The following is an 18,642-nucleotide window of genomic DNA, read 5'->3' as shown; positions in this document are numbered from 1 at the left end:
GAAAAGCAGAATGTAATGACGCAACTGTATAAAACACTAGTTAGGTCATGCGTGGAATTTTATGTACAGTTCTGGTCACCACATTACAGGAAGGACATAATTGCTGTGGGGAAAGTGCCGAGGACATTTACAAGAATGTTGCCAGGGCTAGAAAATTGCAGCTATGAGAAGAGATTGGATAGGCCAGGATTGTTCTCCTTAGGACAGAGGAGGCTAAGAGTAGCCTAATTATGAGGAGCGTGGACAGGGGCAACCACACACCCATCTTCAGAGATGCTGGCTTGGAAGTCAAAGGTTACCGCTATTGTGATCTGAAGACTTGTGGTTTTGACTTTGCAGGAGCACTAGAGGACATTTCAGTGAGTGCTTTTGAGCCAGTTCTTAGATATAAGGCTGGTGACTCTCAGAATAATATATTTTTGTTTATCCGTTAAAACTTCAAAGGAAGTATATTTAGACTTTTATATTTGTATTCTTCCTGTATCCCTTGCAGAATATTCCAGAGCAGTCGATCATCCTATTTCACGCCTGTGCCCACAACCCGACAGGAGTAGACCCGAAGTCCGAGCAGTGGAAGGAGCTGGCAGCTATAGTCAAGGTGAGGAATGGCTCTTTATAGTTCCAAAGTGTTGAATCTTGTAACCTAAACTTATTTTCCACAGCCATAAGAAATAGGAACAGGAGTAGGCCATTCAGTCCCTTGAGCCTGCTCTGCCATTCAATAGGATCAGGGCTGATCCAACGTTCCTCATGTCCACTTTCCTGTCCTTTCCCCATAACCTTTGATTCCCTTACTGATCAAGAATCTATCTTGGGCTTAAATATACAAAAGGATTCTGCCTCAACTCTCTGTGGCAAGGAGTTCAAAAGGCTCACAACCCTCTAAGAGAAGAAATTCCTCCTCATTTCAGTCTCAAATTGCTACCTCTTTATTCTGAGTCAATGCCCTCTGGTCCTAGACTCTCCCATGAGGGAATCATCCTCTCGGCATTTAACCTGCCAAGCCCCTTAAGAATCTTGTATGTTTCAAAGAGATCACCTCTCATTCTTCTAGATTCCAATGAGTCCCAACCTGTGCTCATAAGATAATCCTTCCATACAGGGACCATCCTAATGAACCTCCTCTGAACCACCTCCAATGATTGAGATGGTGAGTTACCAACTCTTTAGGAAGTTCTTCCTGTTAAGAGATGAGATACACTACATAGTACTTCTGTACAGCATATTGTATCTAATAACAGGAGACAGAGTACAGTACAAGACATAGTGTTTAAATCAGTTATACTCATTTCAATAAAATGATATCAAACCAATCAGTACTTTCAGCTGAGTATGTTTTGCTTTCTAGAAAAGGAATCTCTTCCCATTCTTTGACATGGCTTATCAGGGCTTTGCAAGTGGAGATGCTGACAAAGATGCCTGGTCTGTGCGCTTCTTCCTTGATCAAGGCATTAACTTGGTTCTGTCTCAGTCCTATGCCAAGAACATGGGGTTGTATGGTGAGTAAATATTGCTGGATGACTTCCAGTTAGTTTTTGCGGTTCATTTTAGGATTGGAACAGCTCCAGATGTGTATGGACCCCAAATCAGTGACAGTATCACTTGGCACATTTACTTCCCAGTTACGTGGCTTATTAGAAGTAACTTTTTCTCCTCTTGTAGTCTCTCTATATTGCCAAACATGCCTGCTGGAGCGATCAATTGGCAGCTCGCACCCCGGGCCCTTTGTGAGTCCCACTATCCAAACACTGGGAGGTGTGTGGGAGTTAATATGGTGGATCCTGACTCTCCTGATTCATTCCTTCTCTTTGTGGCTGTGCCTGGTATTTGCTTTACTCCTCACAGCAGTGACTTGGCTGAAATCAGGAATGTTTTTTCTGATCTACTCCATGTTTTCCCCGTTGTATTATCGTGCTAAAAGACATCAGAAGTCCCAAGATTGGTTTTTGGTCTGTACAGCTTTAGCTGGTCTCAATTACATGACAGTCAGTTAGTGCCAGTGCCCCTGGATTCGAGGGGTGTAAAATTGATCAGAGGATCACGCTGAAAATTGTCCTGAAAGTTTAACATTCATCATTAAAGCACATGTGGGAGTAGGCTCCAAATAATCTGTGACTAGTGAAGTAACGTTGAATTGTGACACACTTGAGATGAGAGATGTACTCTTTGTTTTAAAGAAAAAGTATTACAGGGGTAGCAATAAAGTTGTGCCACTAGGGAGGTTGATTGTCATGGCAAAACTATCCTTGGCATCAACATCTCTGGGCTCGGATGGGAAATGTAAGCTATCATCCAATCATATCTTCTCCTGATCACTGTGTGCTGCTCACACCTGGAACGTGCACTGTGAACATTAGCTAAGGATTGGCTCAGCTGTAACTGCCTTCCCGTTGTTGGATACCCTGTAGGGTTCCTTGAACAAGCTCCTGCACAAAAAATAGCAACATGGCGTCCTGCCAGTGCCAGCAGGGAAAAGATCCTTAGAAACAGTCAGTTAAAGCAGAAAACTGGAAACAATACCTTGACCACTCTCAAGCTTAATGCTAAACTGCTGAATAAATGTTGTGGGCTTTCGCACTGTTGCCGATTGGGAGTTAATGTTCAGCTGCAAAGGATTAATGGAGCTCCGCAACCTTTCAGGCGAGCGTGTTGGTGGCTTCACAGTAGTCTGCAGTGACGCCGAAGAGGCAAAACGGGTGGAATCACAGCTGAAGATCCTGATCCGCCCTATGTATTCTAACCCGCCGATGAACGGAGCTCGCATTGCCGCCACCATCATGAACACAGCCGATCTCCGAAAAGAATGGTGAGTGTGACTCAAAAGACCGAGAACATGTTCAAGGTTTGCTTGCAGTGGCTGCTTTTTTAATGAAAAAGCCTAACTCGGCTGACCTGATTTAAATACTGAGGTGAAAGAAAGCGCTCAATGGTTAAAAACAAAGGCCCTGCGTAATGTGTCAACCATGGCTCAGTGGATAGATCTCTGCCCGTTACATCTGAACGTGGTGAGTTCAAGCCCATGCCAAAGAGACTTGAGCACTAAAGGCTGGAAATGGAGATGTTGTCAGTGATAATTGGGAAATGGCAGACATGTTGAACAATTACTTTGCCTCCATATTTACAGTTGAAAAGGAGAATAACTTGCCAGAAGTCCTAAAAAATGTAATAGTCGATAGAGGACAGGGGCTTAATACAATTAACGTAAGTACAGCATCAGTAACCAGGAAATTAATGGAACTAAAGAGTAACACACCCAGGAGCTGACGGTTTCCATTTGAGGGTTTTGAAGTAGGGGAGCACATTGTAGATGCCCTAACTATAATCTTTCAGTGGTCCCTAGATTCAGGAGTAATCCCTCTGGATTGGAAAATTGCACATGACACTCCACTTTTTAATTCGAGGGAAACCAGGAAATTACAGACCAGTTAGCCCAACATCTGTGGTGGGGAAATTTCTGGAGTCAGGAATGGGGTAACTGAACACCTCAAAATTATGGTTGATCAGGGAGAGCCAGCGTGGATTTGTGAAGGGTAGGTCACACCTGACTACCCTTATGAAATTTTTTGAAGAAGTGACTACGGTGATGGAAAGACAAATGTTTATGGATGTTATTTATGTGGATTTCCAGAAGACATTTGATAAAGTCCCACATAAGAGACTTAACTAAGGTGGAAGCCCATGGAGTTGAGAGCAAATTATTGACATGGTTAGGAAACGTGTTGAGTGGCAGGCGACAGAGTGAGGATAATGGGGTAAGTACTCTAATTGGCAGGATGTGACTTGTGGTGTACCACTGATCTGTGTTTGAGCCTCAGTTATTCACATTATTCATTAATGACTTGGATGATGGCGTAGAAAGTCATATATCCATATTTGCTGATCATACAAAGTTAGGTGGCATTGTAGACAGTCTAGATGATAGCATAAAATTGCAAGGAGTCATTGACAAACTATGAATGGGCAAAATTGTGGCAGATGGAATTCTGAGATGCAAGTCTGAGGTTATCCATTTTGGACCAAAAATGGACGGAGCAAAATCATTTCTAAGTGCAAAGAGGTTAAGTACAGTGTATGTCCAGAGAAATGGGGGTTAAGCTGCTTAGATCCTTAAAATGCCACGAACAAGTGCAGAAAGTAATCAAAAAGGCTAATGGAATGCTAGCCTTTATATCTAGAGGATTGGAATATAAAGACACATGGGTTATGCTGCAGCTTTACAAAACCTTGGTTAGACCCCACTTGGAGTACTGAGAGCAATTCTGGGCACCATACCTTAGGAAGGATATTTTAGCCTTGGAGGGAATGCGCAACGTAGGTTTACAAATATGATACTCAGACTACAGGGGTTAGGTTACAAGGAGAGATTACTCAAAGTGGACCTGTTTTCGCTAGAATTTAGAAGTTTATGGGGTGATCTGATTGAAGTCTTCAAGATATTAACAGGGAAAGATGGTAGAAAAAGCTAAACTTATCATATCCACTGGTTGGCGATTCTAAAACTAGGGGGCATAGTAGAGAAATTAGGGCTAGACCATTCAGGAGAGATGTTAGGAAGAGCTTCTTCACTCAAAGGGTGGTAGAGATCTGGAATTCTCTCCCACAAACAGCAGTTGAAGCAAGATCAGTTGTTAAAATAGTTAGGTTTTTGTTGAGCAACGATATTAATGGATATGGGCCAAAGACAGGTTTATGGAGTTATGTCACAGATCAGTCATGATCTCATTAAATGGAAGGACAACTCAAGTGGCTGAATTGCCTACTCCTGTTCCTATAATTATTTCCATTATTTGGGGAATTTAGTGTTTGCTATATTCGTGTTTACCAACATTAAAAATATTTTGATCTGTTTATGTCTGGTGTCTCTTGTAAAACTATTGACATTTTCATGTATTGGATTATTTCATACAAAAAATGTATTGATTTAAAACCTGATTTTCTGCTTAAAAATTAATCCCTTTTAATACAGACCATAAATGTTTTTGCCTTCAATCCTTTCTTGGTAGCTGTCTGCCCCATAGCATCTCCAGCATGGGGTCAATCTGTTACCAGATACAGTCTGTTGTTGCAGCTGAAGATGGATGGTGCAAAATGTAGAGGAACAGTTATTGGAGGTTGTTAGTGTAGAAAGCGTTCAGAGTCCACTAAACATGGAGACAAGTAGAGCTGGCATGGAGTTGAATGTCCTCTTGCAAAAAATGTTGTTAAATATTATTTGACGTTTGGTCAGAAGCACATTGATTTAAAACTTTGAGGCATTGTCCCAGCCTGTCTGTAGGTTCACAGAAGCACCCATGTGTCACTGGGCTTGTATTCCATTTCGCAATATGTTGGATTCACCGAATGATCAGATAGAATAGGAGCTACAGGGCACTGCAGTTTGAACCTGGCAATCTGCGCAAACAATTTGTAAGTCTGCTACTAAGGACATCAGTAGTCGATTCTTGTTCAACTCGGAGCAATTCCGTTGCTGCTTATTTAACATAAACAATGAAAGCCTGTTCACAGCCCTCTGTAACAGTATTTTATTTTGTCTGCCTTGCTTGTTACAAGCTTTAGGTTGGCCTTGTATGTTTCAGTTGTGTTAGAGTTACTGCTCTCCCCACAAAGTGTTCTCCAACCTCACAATCTGGCATTGACCTTTTCTCCCCAATACCTAGCTGGGCAGTAACACAGCCTGTGTTGGCTGGATTAACAATGAGGGCTCTCGTATTACAAACGGGATCTTCACATTTGTTCTCAACCTTTCTCTAGGCTTCTGAAAGGTACTGTTCAACTTTTTAATGGGGCAAAAACGGACACAAATCATTAAGCTGCTTTTCTTTACCGTCAGTAAGTCCCATATATAGAATACTAGTTATAGAATCATAAAATCCCTACAATGTAGAAAGAGGCCATTTGGCCCATCGAGTCTGCACCGACCCTCCGAAAGAGCACTCTACCTAGGCTCAATCCCTCACCCTATTTCCATAACCCCACCTAACCTTTGGACACTAAGGGGTAATTTAGCATGGCCAGTCCACTTAACCTGCAGATCTTTGGATTGTGGGAAGAAGCCGGAGCACCCGGAGGAAACCCACGCAGACACGGGGAGAAAGTGCAAACTCCACACATACAGTCACCCGAGGCTGGAATCGAACCCGGGTCCCTGGCGCTGTGAGGCAGCAGTGCTAACCACTGTGCCACTATGCCGTAATAATATATTTATCCTCTTTCAGTTTATTTCAGTTCCTCCTTACCCTAGAGAAAATAATCGACTTTCTCACACTGCAGATCTGACCCTAACTGTAATTTGATCGCATCTATTCCTCGTTTGTAGGCTACGGCCTGGCCTACCTTCCTGACCAAGTCTTCCCAACTGGTCGCCCTTGTTCCTTTTATTGTTACGGTATCTGGACCAGATCCCAGTTTATATTAGGCAACTTGATGAGACCCCACAATTTTTCAATTTGTAAACTGGGAGGAAAGGATACTTCACTCCAGGACTTTATTCCACTGATACCGAGGGATCTTTTGTATGAAAACAAACTTTATTGTTGACACAGAATTTACCCCATTAGCATTTAAAAACAACAGCTTTTCAATTAACAGTTAAACAGTTAAAAAAAATAAAGGTCTTTGAGCTTGCTTTCCCATCTACTTCTAAAGTTTCAATTAAGCAAAATCCACACACACAGGTCAAACACACAAGTAGGCTTACATTAACACTGAAATGAAGTTACTGTGAAAAGCCGAGTCGCCACATTCCGGCGCCTGTTCGGGTACACAGAGGGAGAATTCAGAATGTCCAAATGACCTAATAGCACGTCTTTCGGGACTTGTGGGAAGAAACCAGAGAATCCGGAGGAAACCCACGCAGACACGGGGAAAACGTGCTGACTCCACACAGACAATGACCCAAGCTGGGAATCAAACGTGGGACCCTGGAGCTGTGAAGCAACAGTGCTAACCATTGTGCTACGTGCCAGTTAACACTCCGCTTACAGATTTATTCGCAAAGTCCTTTGGAGAGAAGCTTGCAGATGTCAGTCTGAGAAGGACACCTCCTCTCCTCAGAAACCAGAGCAGAACACTAAAATGGAAACTAAAAACAACAGACACAGCGCAGGGTTGAAAACAAAACTGAAAACAGACTAGTCCCTCCCATGAGTGACATCACATCTTGTACAGCTGTTAACCCCTTGACGGCTTTAGCAGATATATAATCTGGATACCTTTTTAAAAAATATTTCTTTATTCTTCTTTTTCACATTTTCTCCTAAATTTACACCCACCAACAATAAACAATAATCAAGTAACAAATATGTCAATCCCCATATCAATAACGACGATCCCATCCTCCCACCAAACCCCAAACATTAGCCCGCACGTTCACACAAACAAATGACAAAAAGGAATCTGGAATCACCCATAGTCGCCACACACAGCCCCCCTCCCCACAGCCCTCCCACCCATCCCCCCCAACTAATGTTCGATGTTATCCAGTTCTTGAAAGTGCATAATGAATAATGCCCATGAATTGTAGAACTCCTCCATCCTTCCTCTCATTTCAAATGTAACCTACTCAAGAGTCAAGAATTCCAACAGGTCCCCCCGCAATGCCAGGGCACAGGGTGGAGAGGTTGCTCTCCAACCCATCAGGATCCGCGTTCGGGTGATCGACGAGGCGAAGGCTACAACATCTGCCTCCGCTCCCGTTTCCAACCCTGGCTTGTCCGACACCCCGATTATGGCCTCCCGGGGGTCTGGGTCCAGTTTCACGTGCACCACTTTAGAAATTACCCTAAAAACCTCCTTCCAGTAATCCTCTAGCTTTGGACAGGACCAAAACATATGAACGTGATTGGCACCCCCCCCCCCCCTTGCAAAATTCACACGTCTTCTACTCCTTCAAAGAGTCGGCTCATCCTCGCCCTCGTGAGGTGTGCTCTGTATACCACCTTCAGCTGTATCAGCCCCAACCTCGCACACCAGAACTCCTCCTCCATATCCTCTCCCAACTCTTCCTCCCACTTTGCTTTGATCCCTTCCAGTGGTGCCTTCTCCTCTTCCAAAATAGTTCCGTAAACCGCTGACACTACCCCCTTCTCCAGTCCCCCTGTCGTCAGCACCTCCTCCAGTAATGTGGAGGCCAGCTCCTCCGGGAAGTTCTGTATCTCCTTTCTGGCAAAATCTAGAACCTGCATGTTTCTAAACATTTCCCCCTGCTCCAGCCCATACTTCGCTTCCAGCTCCTTCAATCCTGCAAACCGAACCCTGAGAAACAAATTTTTCAGTGTCTTAATCCCCTTCTCCTCCCATTTCTGAAAATTTCCATCCCACCTCCCTGGCTCAAATCTGTGGTCCCCCGAATCAGCATTTCCCTTGACCCTGCCCCCAACCCGAAGTGTTGGCGAAACTGCCTCCAAATTCTCAATGAGGCTATTATTACCGGACTCCCTGAGTACTTCCCCGGGGCTATCGGGAGCAGCGCTGTTGCTAGTGCTTTCAATCCCGATCCCCCTACACAAACTCTCCTCCATTCTGACCCACTGGGAATCAACCCCTCTGACCCAGCTCCGCACATTCTCCACATTCACCGCCCAGTAGTAATACATCAGGTTCGGAAGACCCAAACCCCCTGTCTGCCTTTTCCTCTGTAGTAACACCTTTCTAACTCTGTCCACCTTCCCTCCCCATATGAACGACGTAATCTTTCCCTGAATCTCTCTGAAAAAAGCCTTTGGCAGGAAAATCAGCAGGCATTGAAAAATAAACAGAAATCGCGGCAACACGTTCATTTTAGCCGCCGATACCCGACCCGCCAGTGACAGGGGGTGACCATCCCACCTTGCCAGATCAGCTTTCACTCTCTCCACCAAACTAGAAATGTTGTACCTGCGGAGCCTCCCCCACTCCCGGGCAACCTGCATCCCCAGATATCTAAAGTGAGTCCCTGCCCTACGGAATGGCAGCCCCTCCACCCCTTCCCCACCCCCGGCCGAGACACCACAAAATACTTCCTCTTGTCTAGATTTAGTTTGTACCCCGAGAAAGACCCAAACACTCGAAGCAGCTCCAATATTCCCCCTATCGACACACTCCGTTCCGACACGTATAATAGCAAGTCATCGGCATATAAGGACACCCTATGCTCTATCGCCCCCCGCACTATTCCTTTCCATACCCCCGAACTTCTTAATGCGATGGCCAAGGGCACAATCGCGAGTGCAAACATCAGGGGGGACATTGGACATCCCTGCCTAGTACCACGGTGGAGAGAAAAGTATCTCGAGCTGATGTTATTTGTGCGGACACTTGCCCGCGGCTCCTTATATAATAGCTTTACCCAGTTCACAAATCTTGGTCCAATCGCAAACTGCTCCAGAACTCCCATCAAGTACCTTCATTCTACCCGGTCAAACGCCTTCTCGGCGTCCAATGCCACAACCACCTCCGTTTCGTTCCCCTCTGCCGCTCCTTCTAATGTAGCCCTGTACCCCTCCACTAACCTTGGGTATTCCAACCCATCTAGAAATTCCTGCATCTCCCAGTCTCCCCCAGGTGGCTCTGACCTGTACAAACTCTCATAAAATTCCTCAAAAACCTTGTTAATCAGATCCGGAGCCACCACCAACTTCCCTGCCCTACCCCTCGCCTGAACAATTTCCCTTACCGCTGCTTCCCTCCGAAGCTGACCTGCCTTATCTCCATGTTCGTAAACTACACCCCTTGCTCGTCTCAGTTGGCGCACCCTTTCTGGTAGATAGTCGGTCAAAGCTCACCTGTAGTTCCTTCCTCTTTTCCAGCTTCGCTGGGTCCCCATCCTCTGCATAACTCCTATCTACCTCCAACATCTCATCTATTACCCTCTGCCGCTCCAACCTCTCCTCTTTGTCCACCCTGGCCTTAAACAAAATCACCTCCCCCTCACCACCGCCTTTAGAGCCTCCCAGACTACCTTCGACACCTCACCCGTACGGTTGAAACCTACATATTCCTTAATTACCGTTTCAATTTTGTCACAGAACACTTGGTCCCCCAAAAGTCCCACATCTAATATCCACCCCGGCCTCTGCGCTACCCCCTTCTCCAGTACCATATCCACCCAATGCAGAGCATGATCTGACACGGCAATTGCTGAGTATTCCGACCCCTTAACCCCAGCCAGCAAAGCCTTCCCCACCATGGAAAAGTCGATCCTTATGGACTGCTGGGAAAAACGAGTACTCCCGCTCTCTCGGGTGCAGAAACCTCCAAGGGTCCACCCCTCCCATTTCCACCATTAGCCCAGCCAATGCCTTCGCCCCCCCCCCCCCCCCCCCCCCCCTGATGACCAGCGAGAGCGGCCGTGACCTGTCCAACCTTTGCTCCTGCACCAAGTTCCAGTCCCCCCCCCCCCTACCAGTTTGTGTGTGTGTCCAAGTCGGGGTGGCCCCAAACACCTTCTTTGCGAATCCCACTTCGTCCCAATTGGGGCCGTATAAACTTAACACGCCACTAACCTCCCCTCCAGCGCCCCTGTCACAATCACATACCTACCCCCCTGATCTTCCACCACCTTCTCCACCTGGAAGCGTACTCTTTTGCTGACCATTACCGCTACCCCTCGAGCCCTTCCGTCAAGTCCAGAGTGAAACACCTGACTAACCCAGCCCTTTTTAGGTCTCACCTGGTTCTTCACCCTCTAGTGAGTCTCCTGCAGCATTACTACATCGGCTTTTAAACTTTTAAGATGCGCAAGCACTCTTGACCGGACCTCCTAACCCCCTCACATTCCACGTGATTATCCTAACTGGGGGTCTCTCACACCCCCCTCCCTTCTTATCAACTATCATCATACCACCGGGCCCTGCCCCATGAGCCTGACCCGCCCCAACCCATTATTAACAGCGAACCTCTTCCCCCCCCCTGCTCGCCTCGTATGCCCATCAAAACCTGCTAACCAGGCTCCAATGTCCGCAGCCCTTCTCTCACCTCACCTCCGTTCACTAGCCGACTTTAGTTAGCTCGCGCGGGTGGCTCTCCCCACCAAGATATACCGTCCCCTCCCACCCAGTCCCAGAGAAAGAAAAAACAAAAACAACAATCCAACCCATACAATTCACTAAAATAAGATATAACCGTCGCAATACAGAATGCCAATCAACCCAACCAATAACTTGAACTCTGTAACAATGTGAAGAGACGTAAATTACAATACACGTCAGTAAAAAGAAAGTTATAGCATTTATACATTTTCCAGCTCCCCAATCACAGTCCACAGTCTCTCTTCCAGCTCCGCTCCTCACGTCTGTCCCAAGCCTTCTGCCCTCACGAATGCCTCAGCTGCGTCCGCTGTCTCAAAATAAAAGTCTTTGGCATCATAAGTCACCCTCAGCTTCGCCGGGTATATCATACCAAATCGCACTTCCTTTTTGTACAGTGCCGCCTTCACTCGCCCGAACGCCGCTCGTCTTTTTGCCAACTCCACCGTCAAGTCCTGGTAGATCCGAACTCTAGCACCATCCCACTGCACCTTGCGCTTCTGCTTCGCCCAGCTTAACACCTTCTCCTTCATGCAGTACTTATGAAAGGAGATGATTACTGCTCTTGGCGGCTCATTTACTTTGGGCTTCGGCCTTAATGATCGATGAGCTCAGTCCAGCTCGTACTGGGGTGGGTTCTCACCCTCCACCATCAGCTCCGCCAACTTCTTAGCAAAGTACTCTGTTGGCCTTGGACCCTCTATCCCTTTGGGCAAGCGCACAATTCTCAGATTGTGCCGCCTCGAGCGGTTCTCCAAGTCCTCGAGCTTTGCTCGGAGTCCTCTGTTGACCTCCACCACCCTCCGCAGCTCATCCCCCATCGAGGTGAACTGGTCGCTGTGCTGCAACACGGGCTCCTCCACTTCCTTCATCTTCTCGCCCAGTTCTCTCACCTCGGCCAATGTCTTTGCCACAGCTACTCACACCGGGGCGATTGCCTCCTCCACCAATGACTTCAGTGCGATCGCCATCTCCTTCCTCAAAGCCTCCATGTGCCTCGCAAACTGCTTTTCCAGCTCCACTGTCATCACCTCGGTCATCTTCTCCACTGTAAGTAGTGCGGCCCCACCATGCGGTCCGGCCTCCGCCATCTTGTCAGCACTTTTGCTCGTCTTCTCATTCAACGGCGAGCCCGCGTTTCCTCCCTTCCTCGACGCTGCTTTTCGCATCCTTTAACGGCTTATTATTTTTCCTTTTTCTCACCCTTCCTTCCTTCTTCAATCTTAAATTTCTTTAAAACTTCTTTCCCTTTTTTGTATACCTCCAGAATTTCCATGGGACCGGGCTTCAGTCTTCTTACCACATTCTAGGCAGGAGCCATCCGATGTGGGACATCTTACCTACATCGCGCCCTGGCTTCGGGCCTGAAGCTTCGGCCTCCGTTTGGCTTGCCCTAGCTGCTCCTTTCAAGTTTTCAGGAGAGAGAGAAAAAAAAAATTTCATCTCCGTGATCTTTGAGCCCTTCGGCTTTCAGGGTGTTCCTTAGGGAACAAAGTCGCGACCCCTGCTCCTCCTCCATGTGCAAACGCTCCACCGAACCCACCGGGACCAGTCTGCCCTCTCCCGCCCTTCCAACCCTCCGGCTCAGTGAAACGTAGCTTTGACGCTTTCACAGGGCGAGGGAGGCAGGGTTGACCCCAAAGAGGTTCAATTCTTCCAAAAAATCAACGAAAAAGACCGTGATATCACGGACCGGCAGGAGCTTCTGAACGCGGCCGCTCCACTCGCAGATGGCGCCGGAAGTCCACATAATCTGGATACCTTAACCCAAGTCCTTTTAATAATGTCATAACCCCCATGAGGACCACTGGGAAATCCTTCGCAGGCGACCCAGCTGGAGCTTTTTAAAGACCAAAAAAAGTCCCAAGCAGGGCCCAAAGTTGTTGGTTATCCCAACCGAGACTGGATTAGGAGAGAGTTACTGCTGTGTGCAGAGAATTGTGCATAGTTCGATAAACCGTTGTTCCACTACCGCTGGCTTCCTCAAGTTACCAAAACATAACTGCAACAGACTACAATATATATAAAAATTTCCTACATTCATCACATTAAGACTTCTACATGGACAAAATATTGAACACACAGCCTACGATTGGCTCTGTTCACTGTCTAAGGTTAGGCAGCCAGCCTTATCATTCAAACTTGTCCGTACGAATATTTCTTGGGGATGTTTTAACTTTGTAACTCTAGATTCCTGGCACTGGAGATAACCCAGAACTATGGGTCCAGCTGGGACCAGCAGCATGCTGAAAGGAAAGCAAGGATATTATCAGTGCTCAGAAACCATGGGTTTCTTTCTCCTTCGATAAGAGAAGGTGAAGGGAAGCTTTAATGTAGGTGTTCCAAATGAAAGAGAAGTTGTTTCCACGGCAGGAGTGCAGCAACAAGAGGATTTAAGATAATTGGTAAAAGGGCCAGAGGGGAAATATTTTTAACATGGTGAGTTATCAAGAGCAGAATCTTTGAATATTTTTAAGGCAGAGGTAGACCGATCCTTCATAAGCAAAGGGACGGTGAAAAGTTATCTGGAATAGGCTGGAATGTGGGGTTGAGATTACAATGAGACCAGCCTTATTGAATGGCAATGCAGATTCGAAGGGCCGAGTGGCCTACTCTTCCTAGTTCGTATGTTTGTATGATCTGGGGTACACTGCATGAAAGGGAAATGGAAGTGGATTCAATAGGAATTTGCAAAAGGAAATTGGACAAATATTTGAAGGGGAAAACATTGCAGGGTTTTAGGGAAAGAGCAGAGGATGGGTGGCACGGTGGTACAGTGGTCAGCACTAATGCCTCACGGCACCGAGGACCCGATTTTGATCCCGGCCCCGGGTCACTGTCTGTGTGGAGTTTGCACATTCTCCCCGTGTCTCACCCCCACAAACCAAAGATGTGCAGGGTAGGTGGATTGGCCTAGCTAAATTGCCCCTTAATTGAAAAAAAAATAATTGGGCACTTTAAATTTTTTTTTTTAAAGAGCAGAGGAGAAGGAATAATAGGATAGATGCGACAAAGGGTCAGCACAGGCATGATGTGCGAATGGACTCCTGTACTATATGATTCTCTCCTCATTGTCCTGTCAACAACATAGCAAGGCCTGGTGCATGTTCACTGTCCCTAACTTGACTGACTTAAGGATCATAAACAGAGTAAATCCACTGAGACCATTTCAGAAGTTTGCACGTTAAGTTGAACGACATTCTGTGGTCACCTTGTGCCGATTTTTCCCCTCAGTTGGTGCTGATTTCGTAAGAGGACAATGTTTGCTGTTCCAATACGTTTGCATGCCTCTCTAGTCAATTGCACAAACTCGGTTCCCCCTATTGCCACACTAAGTCATCCCTGTGACGCAGCACCACCCCTTGAGGACATATTGGGAATTAATTGATATTATTCTCTTGCTTGCTAATGCTACTTTTAAACATACATGCTGACATTTTGAAATGGTACTAATGTAGCTAATGATAATAGTGGTAAAGATTAGAGTAAATGATTCTATCTTGTGGGTGAACTGATGTAGTAAGTTGGATAATTTCCTTCAGTCTCAAACAGCTAAAAAAACAGCCGAATGGAAGTCACTGTCTGCTGGTCATAAACTGAGTCGATGGGATTGGCAGTCGAGCCCATTTGCAAGTGAACAGGGGCATCGCTCCACAACTGTCCCTAATTTGGCACTGAAGTTTGGAACTAAGACGGTGTGTTTGAGACAGAGTTGCAGGAGTCTCACATTAAATCTATCCTTTACCTGAGTTTGGGAATGTTTGATTCTTGTGCACGGTGTGAATTGGAAAGCACTGGCATATCTCACCTTGAGCAGATTTTAAACAAAAATTGAAGTGTCATCTCTAAGGAAACCTGTTGTAGAGAATGATCCTTTCTTTGTCTTTCCCCTGACCAGGTTAGAGGAGGTGAAGGGAATGGCAAACCGCATCATCAGTATGAGAGACCAGCTGGTATCAAACCTGAAAAAAGAAGGTTCAATCCACAACTGGCAGCACATCACCGACCAGATTGGAATGTTTTGTTTCACAGGACTGAAACAGGATCAGGTATTTCAAAAACAATCAGAGGAGTAATCTTTAACAATGTCAATTCATCGCAAGGTGCGCAGAGCATGGGCTGTGGAGAGGGAAAGGGGGAATGGCATGGTGCCATACTGCTAACCACACTGGTTTGCGGGGGGGGGGGGAGAAGAGAGAGAGAGAAAGAGGCCTATGGAGCTGGCAGTTCGTGTTGAATTGAGATGGAATGGTAGTCATCTCCTGCCACTGAGGTTGGGGCAAGTAGAAGTGTTAATAAAGCTGAGATTAGAAGTAGAGGCAAGGACAGAGTCCAGCGAGGGTACCAGCTCAGTCTAACATTCTGCATCTTTGTGCTATTATTCTGTTATGTATTCTCCCCATCGACTGTCTTAACTCCAGATCTCCACAGAGAAACAGCAGGAGATGGGAGATCAGGTAATGTGTAGTTGAATATCTAATGTGTTTTTTGTTGTTCTTTGGGTGCAAGCAAATGTTCTCTGAGTTACTACTTTACAGCTAAGTAGTGTGTGCTCAGCCACTCCAGCGGTCTGGTCGGGTGTAGATCCCCTAAAAGCTTTGCATGTGTCTCACACTTCCTGTCTGTAGATATTATTTCATGTGTAACAATTTGGAGTCCGTATTTAACATTGTAAATACGAATGTAAATATTTTGAATAGAAATGCATTAGATATTTACAGTGCAAAAACCTGTGAACATTACACTATCAGATGGTTTAACCAATCAAATGACTCGATGCTATATTTTGCAGCAACTTTATTATTTATGTACTGAATTGTTTCTTGTGTCTTTTAATGTTATTACTTCAAGACTTGGACTTTAACTGGATATTTGTACACTGCTTCCGGACAAAGCTAACAGCCACATCATACCTCCTGAGCATGGACACATTGCGGTCTGTTTTCAGAATGTATCGTGTGCTTCAGCTTAACATGATGTGAACTGTCTCTGAAAGATATTTAAACAAGACAGGTTGGATTTTCAAAGCTTTAACTTGTGATCGTCTTTGTTGATGGTTAGAAAATACAAGTTTGACCTTCAAGACTAGAGTTTGTTGGTCACTCACCTCTGGAGACTGCTGATGACAGGACTGCAGTGTGGCGGGGTTGGGTGGGAGCGTTTTTGAGAGTCCATAGAGGGCAGCAGATTGACCAGGACCTGATGAGTGGGAATACAGAAATAGGAAATATGGTTGAGGGCTGTTAGGTTGTTCTCCTGAGTTCTTCTCTCTTTTCCACCCCTAATCCCTCCCACCATTCCCCTCATATTTAACTCTTTGCCCACCATATTGTATTCGTTTAGAAATGTACCTACAATTCCATGTTTATTTTCTACTACTCAGAGGCATGGGTTAATGATTTTGTTTCTAACTGCAGGTAGAGCGTTTAACAAAGGAATTCTCCGTCTACATGACCAAAGATGGTCGAATCTCTGTCGCTGGAGTCACCTCTGCCAATGTGGGGTACCTCGCACATGCCATCCATAAAGTTTCCAAATAAAGTACCCAAGAAAATGGGAAGACCCGAAGGAGGAGAAACTCGGCTTCCAACCACAGCCAGGAATAGGAGTATTTGTACAGAGTGTAGCAGTGAGATACTGTCATTTATTACTATGTGATGGATGTGACTTGTAAAAAGGTCCAGTTTGATGATGGATGGGAAAACCTTCCGTCTTCTGGGGAGTTTTAAGTTATCAGAGTACATGGGGTCAGCCACTGAGGTATCAATTCTCATTTCCCTCTGCATTTGAGAAAAGTGACTTTTTTTCATACTATCTCAAGTCTGCTTGTAAATTAACTGTGGCTGACCAGAGTATCTGCTTCCTACTCTTCCTTGAAGGCTTGGGGTTTATACGACAGAAATAGTTCATGTTTCCCTCTGCTACTTTTCTGCACCAAGTCCCTGCCCTCTGGGGCACTTCCAGCACCCCCCTCCCCCCTTTCTATCCTCGTCACATTTTCTTTCCCACAGCCCTCACAGTGAATCAGTCATTCATGTTTGCAATTGACCTGGACTAATTCTGTTGTTACTCCCTCATTTTGCTGTCAGCAGTGAGTATCGTCGTCTTTCACAAACCCGTGCCGTACTCCAGTGTGCTTATCGATGGAAAGTTCAGAGTGAATCCGGTGCTAAGTAGATGCAAAGGTCACTTTTGAATTTTAGTGCACACTTTAAGCTAATGCTTAACTTCATGTTGTTAAATTGATATCAGTCAATGATTGGTCTGAAAGAAGCGTTTCGTCCTTCTAAGATTAACCTGGAAATCTTGTGATCATGCTCTGTGAGGGTTGTAGTCTGGCACTGCAACAGACGTATGATAGAACAGGTTACTTATGTCGTCAATTGATTTTATTAAGCGGGTGGTGGGGGTTACAATTGGCTGAAGTGTTGTGTTCACCATTGCACTTTTTCTAACCTTTGACCCTGCATTAGCCAAAAGGCAGCACAACCACAGGTGATATTCGAAGGTCAAAAAGTTGATCCAGCCAGATGTTACAAGGCTGTGGTAGCAAGCTTGGGTTTGCTGCAGATTGATTAATTCTGTTTAAAAATTATAATCTGGGGTCTTACAAACCTGTACTCAATGGCTCAATAAAATGGTTACTTAAATTAACAATAACAATTAACTTTACTTCCATGTGTTTCTTGCATTCTGTATAATCTGTTTTATTGTGACTATATCCTGCTGTTGATGGATTAAATCTTGTGTCAGGGTGGAGGTAAAGGTCAGGGCGGGATTCTCCATTAGCCAACGCTGAAATCGGGAAATGTGATTGGGCAGAGAATAGCTTCTGACCCCAAAATCGCGGCAGGTGCCGATTTGACGGCAAATCAAGATTCTCTGTCACCTCGAAAACGGCGTCAATGCGTTTCACACTGCACATACAGTAGGCACAGTTTGCATGTCATTAGCGGGCCCGACTCTGTACTCTCCAGGGCCTCCGCGATTCTCCGCCTCCGATGGGCCGAGTTCCCGATGGCGTGGTTCACTTGGGCTTTTAAAAATCGTGAAACCAGCGTGGCAGCTGCTGAGGGAAAGAGAGAGGGGAAAGAGTCCAACATCGTGCTGACAGTTGTGCTGCTGGCTGGAGGGATTCTGCAAGGGCTGGGGGAAATAGTGGAGGGTGGCCAGGAGGCCGTGGGGTCGGGGTGGACGGGCACAGAGCACCATTGATTTGTAAAAAGGGCAGCGCGGTAGCATTGTGGTTAGCACAATTGCTTCACAGCTCCAGGGTCCCAGGTTCGATTCCGGCTTGGGTCACTGTCTGTGCGGAGTCTGCACATCCTCCCTGTGTGTGCGTGGGTTTTCTCCGGGTGCTCCGGTTTCCTCCCACAGTCCAAGGATGTGCAGGTTAGGTGGATTGGCCATGATAAGTTGCCCTTGGTGTCCAAAATTGCCCTTCGTGTTGGGTGGGGTTACTGGGTTATGGGGAGAGGGTGGAGGTGTTGACCTTGGGTAGGGTGCTCTTTCCAAGAGCCGGTGCAGACTCGATGGGCCGAATGGCCTCCTGCACTGTAAATTCTATGATAATCTATGATTAATCTCGGACAGTGGTTCGGCACAACATCGTGGGCCGAAGGGCCTGTTCTGTGCTGTA

At 46.0% G+C, this 18,642-nt stretch overlaps 1 protein-coding gene across 1 annotated transcript in view; it reads left to right on the top strand.

Moving 5' to 3' along the window:
* The window catches only part of LOC140430872 (aspartate aminotransferase, mitochondrial-like), a 56,723-nt gene extending 39,057 nt beyond the window's left edge, over positions 1 to 17,666 (top strand). Inside the window, exons 6-10 of the mRNA XM_072518635.1 lie at positions 494 to 598; positions 1,349 to 1,499; positions 2,641 to 2,806; positions 14,902 to 15,052; positions 16,421 to 17,666. Coding sequence (XP_072374736.1) covers positions 494 to 598; positions 1,349 to 1,499; positions 2,641 to 2,806; positions 14,902 to 15,052; positions 16,421 to 16,543 — 696 coding nt within the window. The 3' untranslated portion in view covers positions 16,544 to 17,666. The remainder of the gene's footprint in view (positions 1 to 493; positions 599 to 1,348; positions 1,500 to 2,640; positions 2,807 to 14,901; positions 15,053 to 16,420) is intronic.
* The last annotated feature ends 976 nt before the right edge of the window (positions 17,667 to 18,642 follow it).

Source organism: Scyliorhinus torazame, chromosome 10 (assembly GCF_047496885.1).
Source record: "Scyliorhinus torazame isolate Kashiwa2021f chromosome 10, sScyTor2.1, whole genome shotgun sequence".
NCBI lineage: Eukaryota > Metazoa > Chordata > Chondrichthyes > Carcharhiniformes > Scyliorhinidae > Scyliorhinus > Scyliorhinus torazame.
Note: the sequence above shows the minus strand (reverse complement) of the source record. Positions and strands in the feature narration are given on the sequence as shown.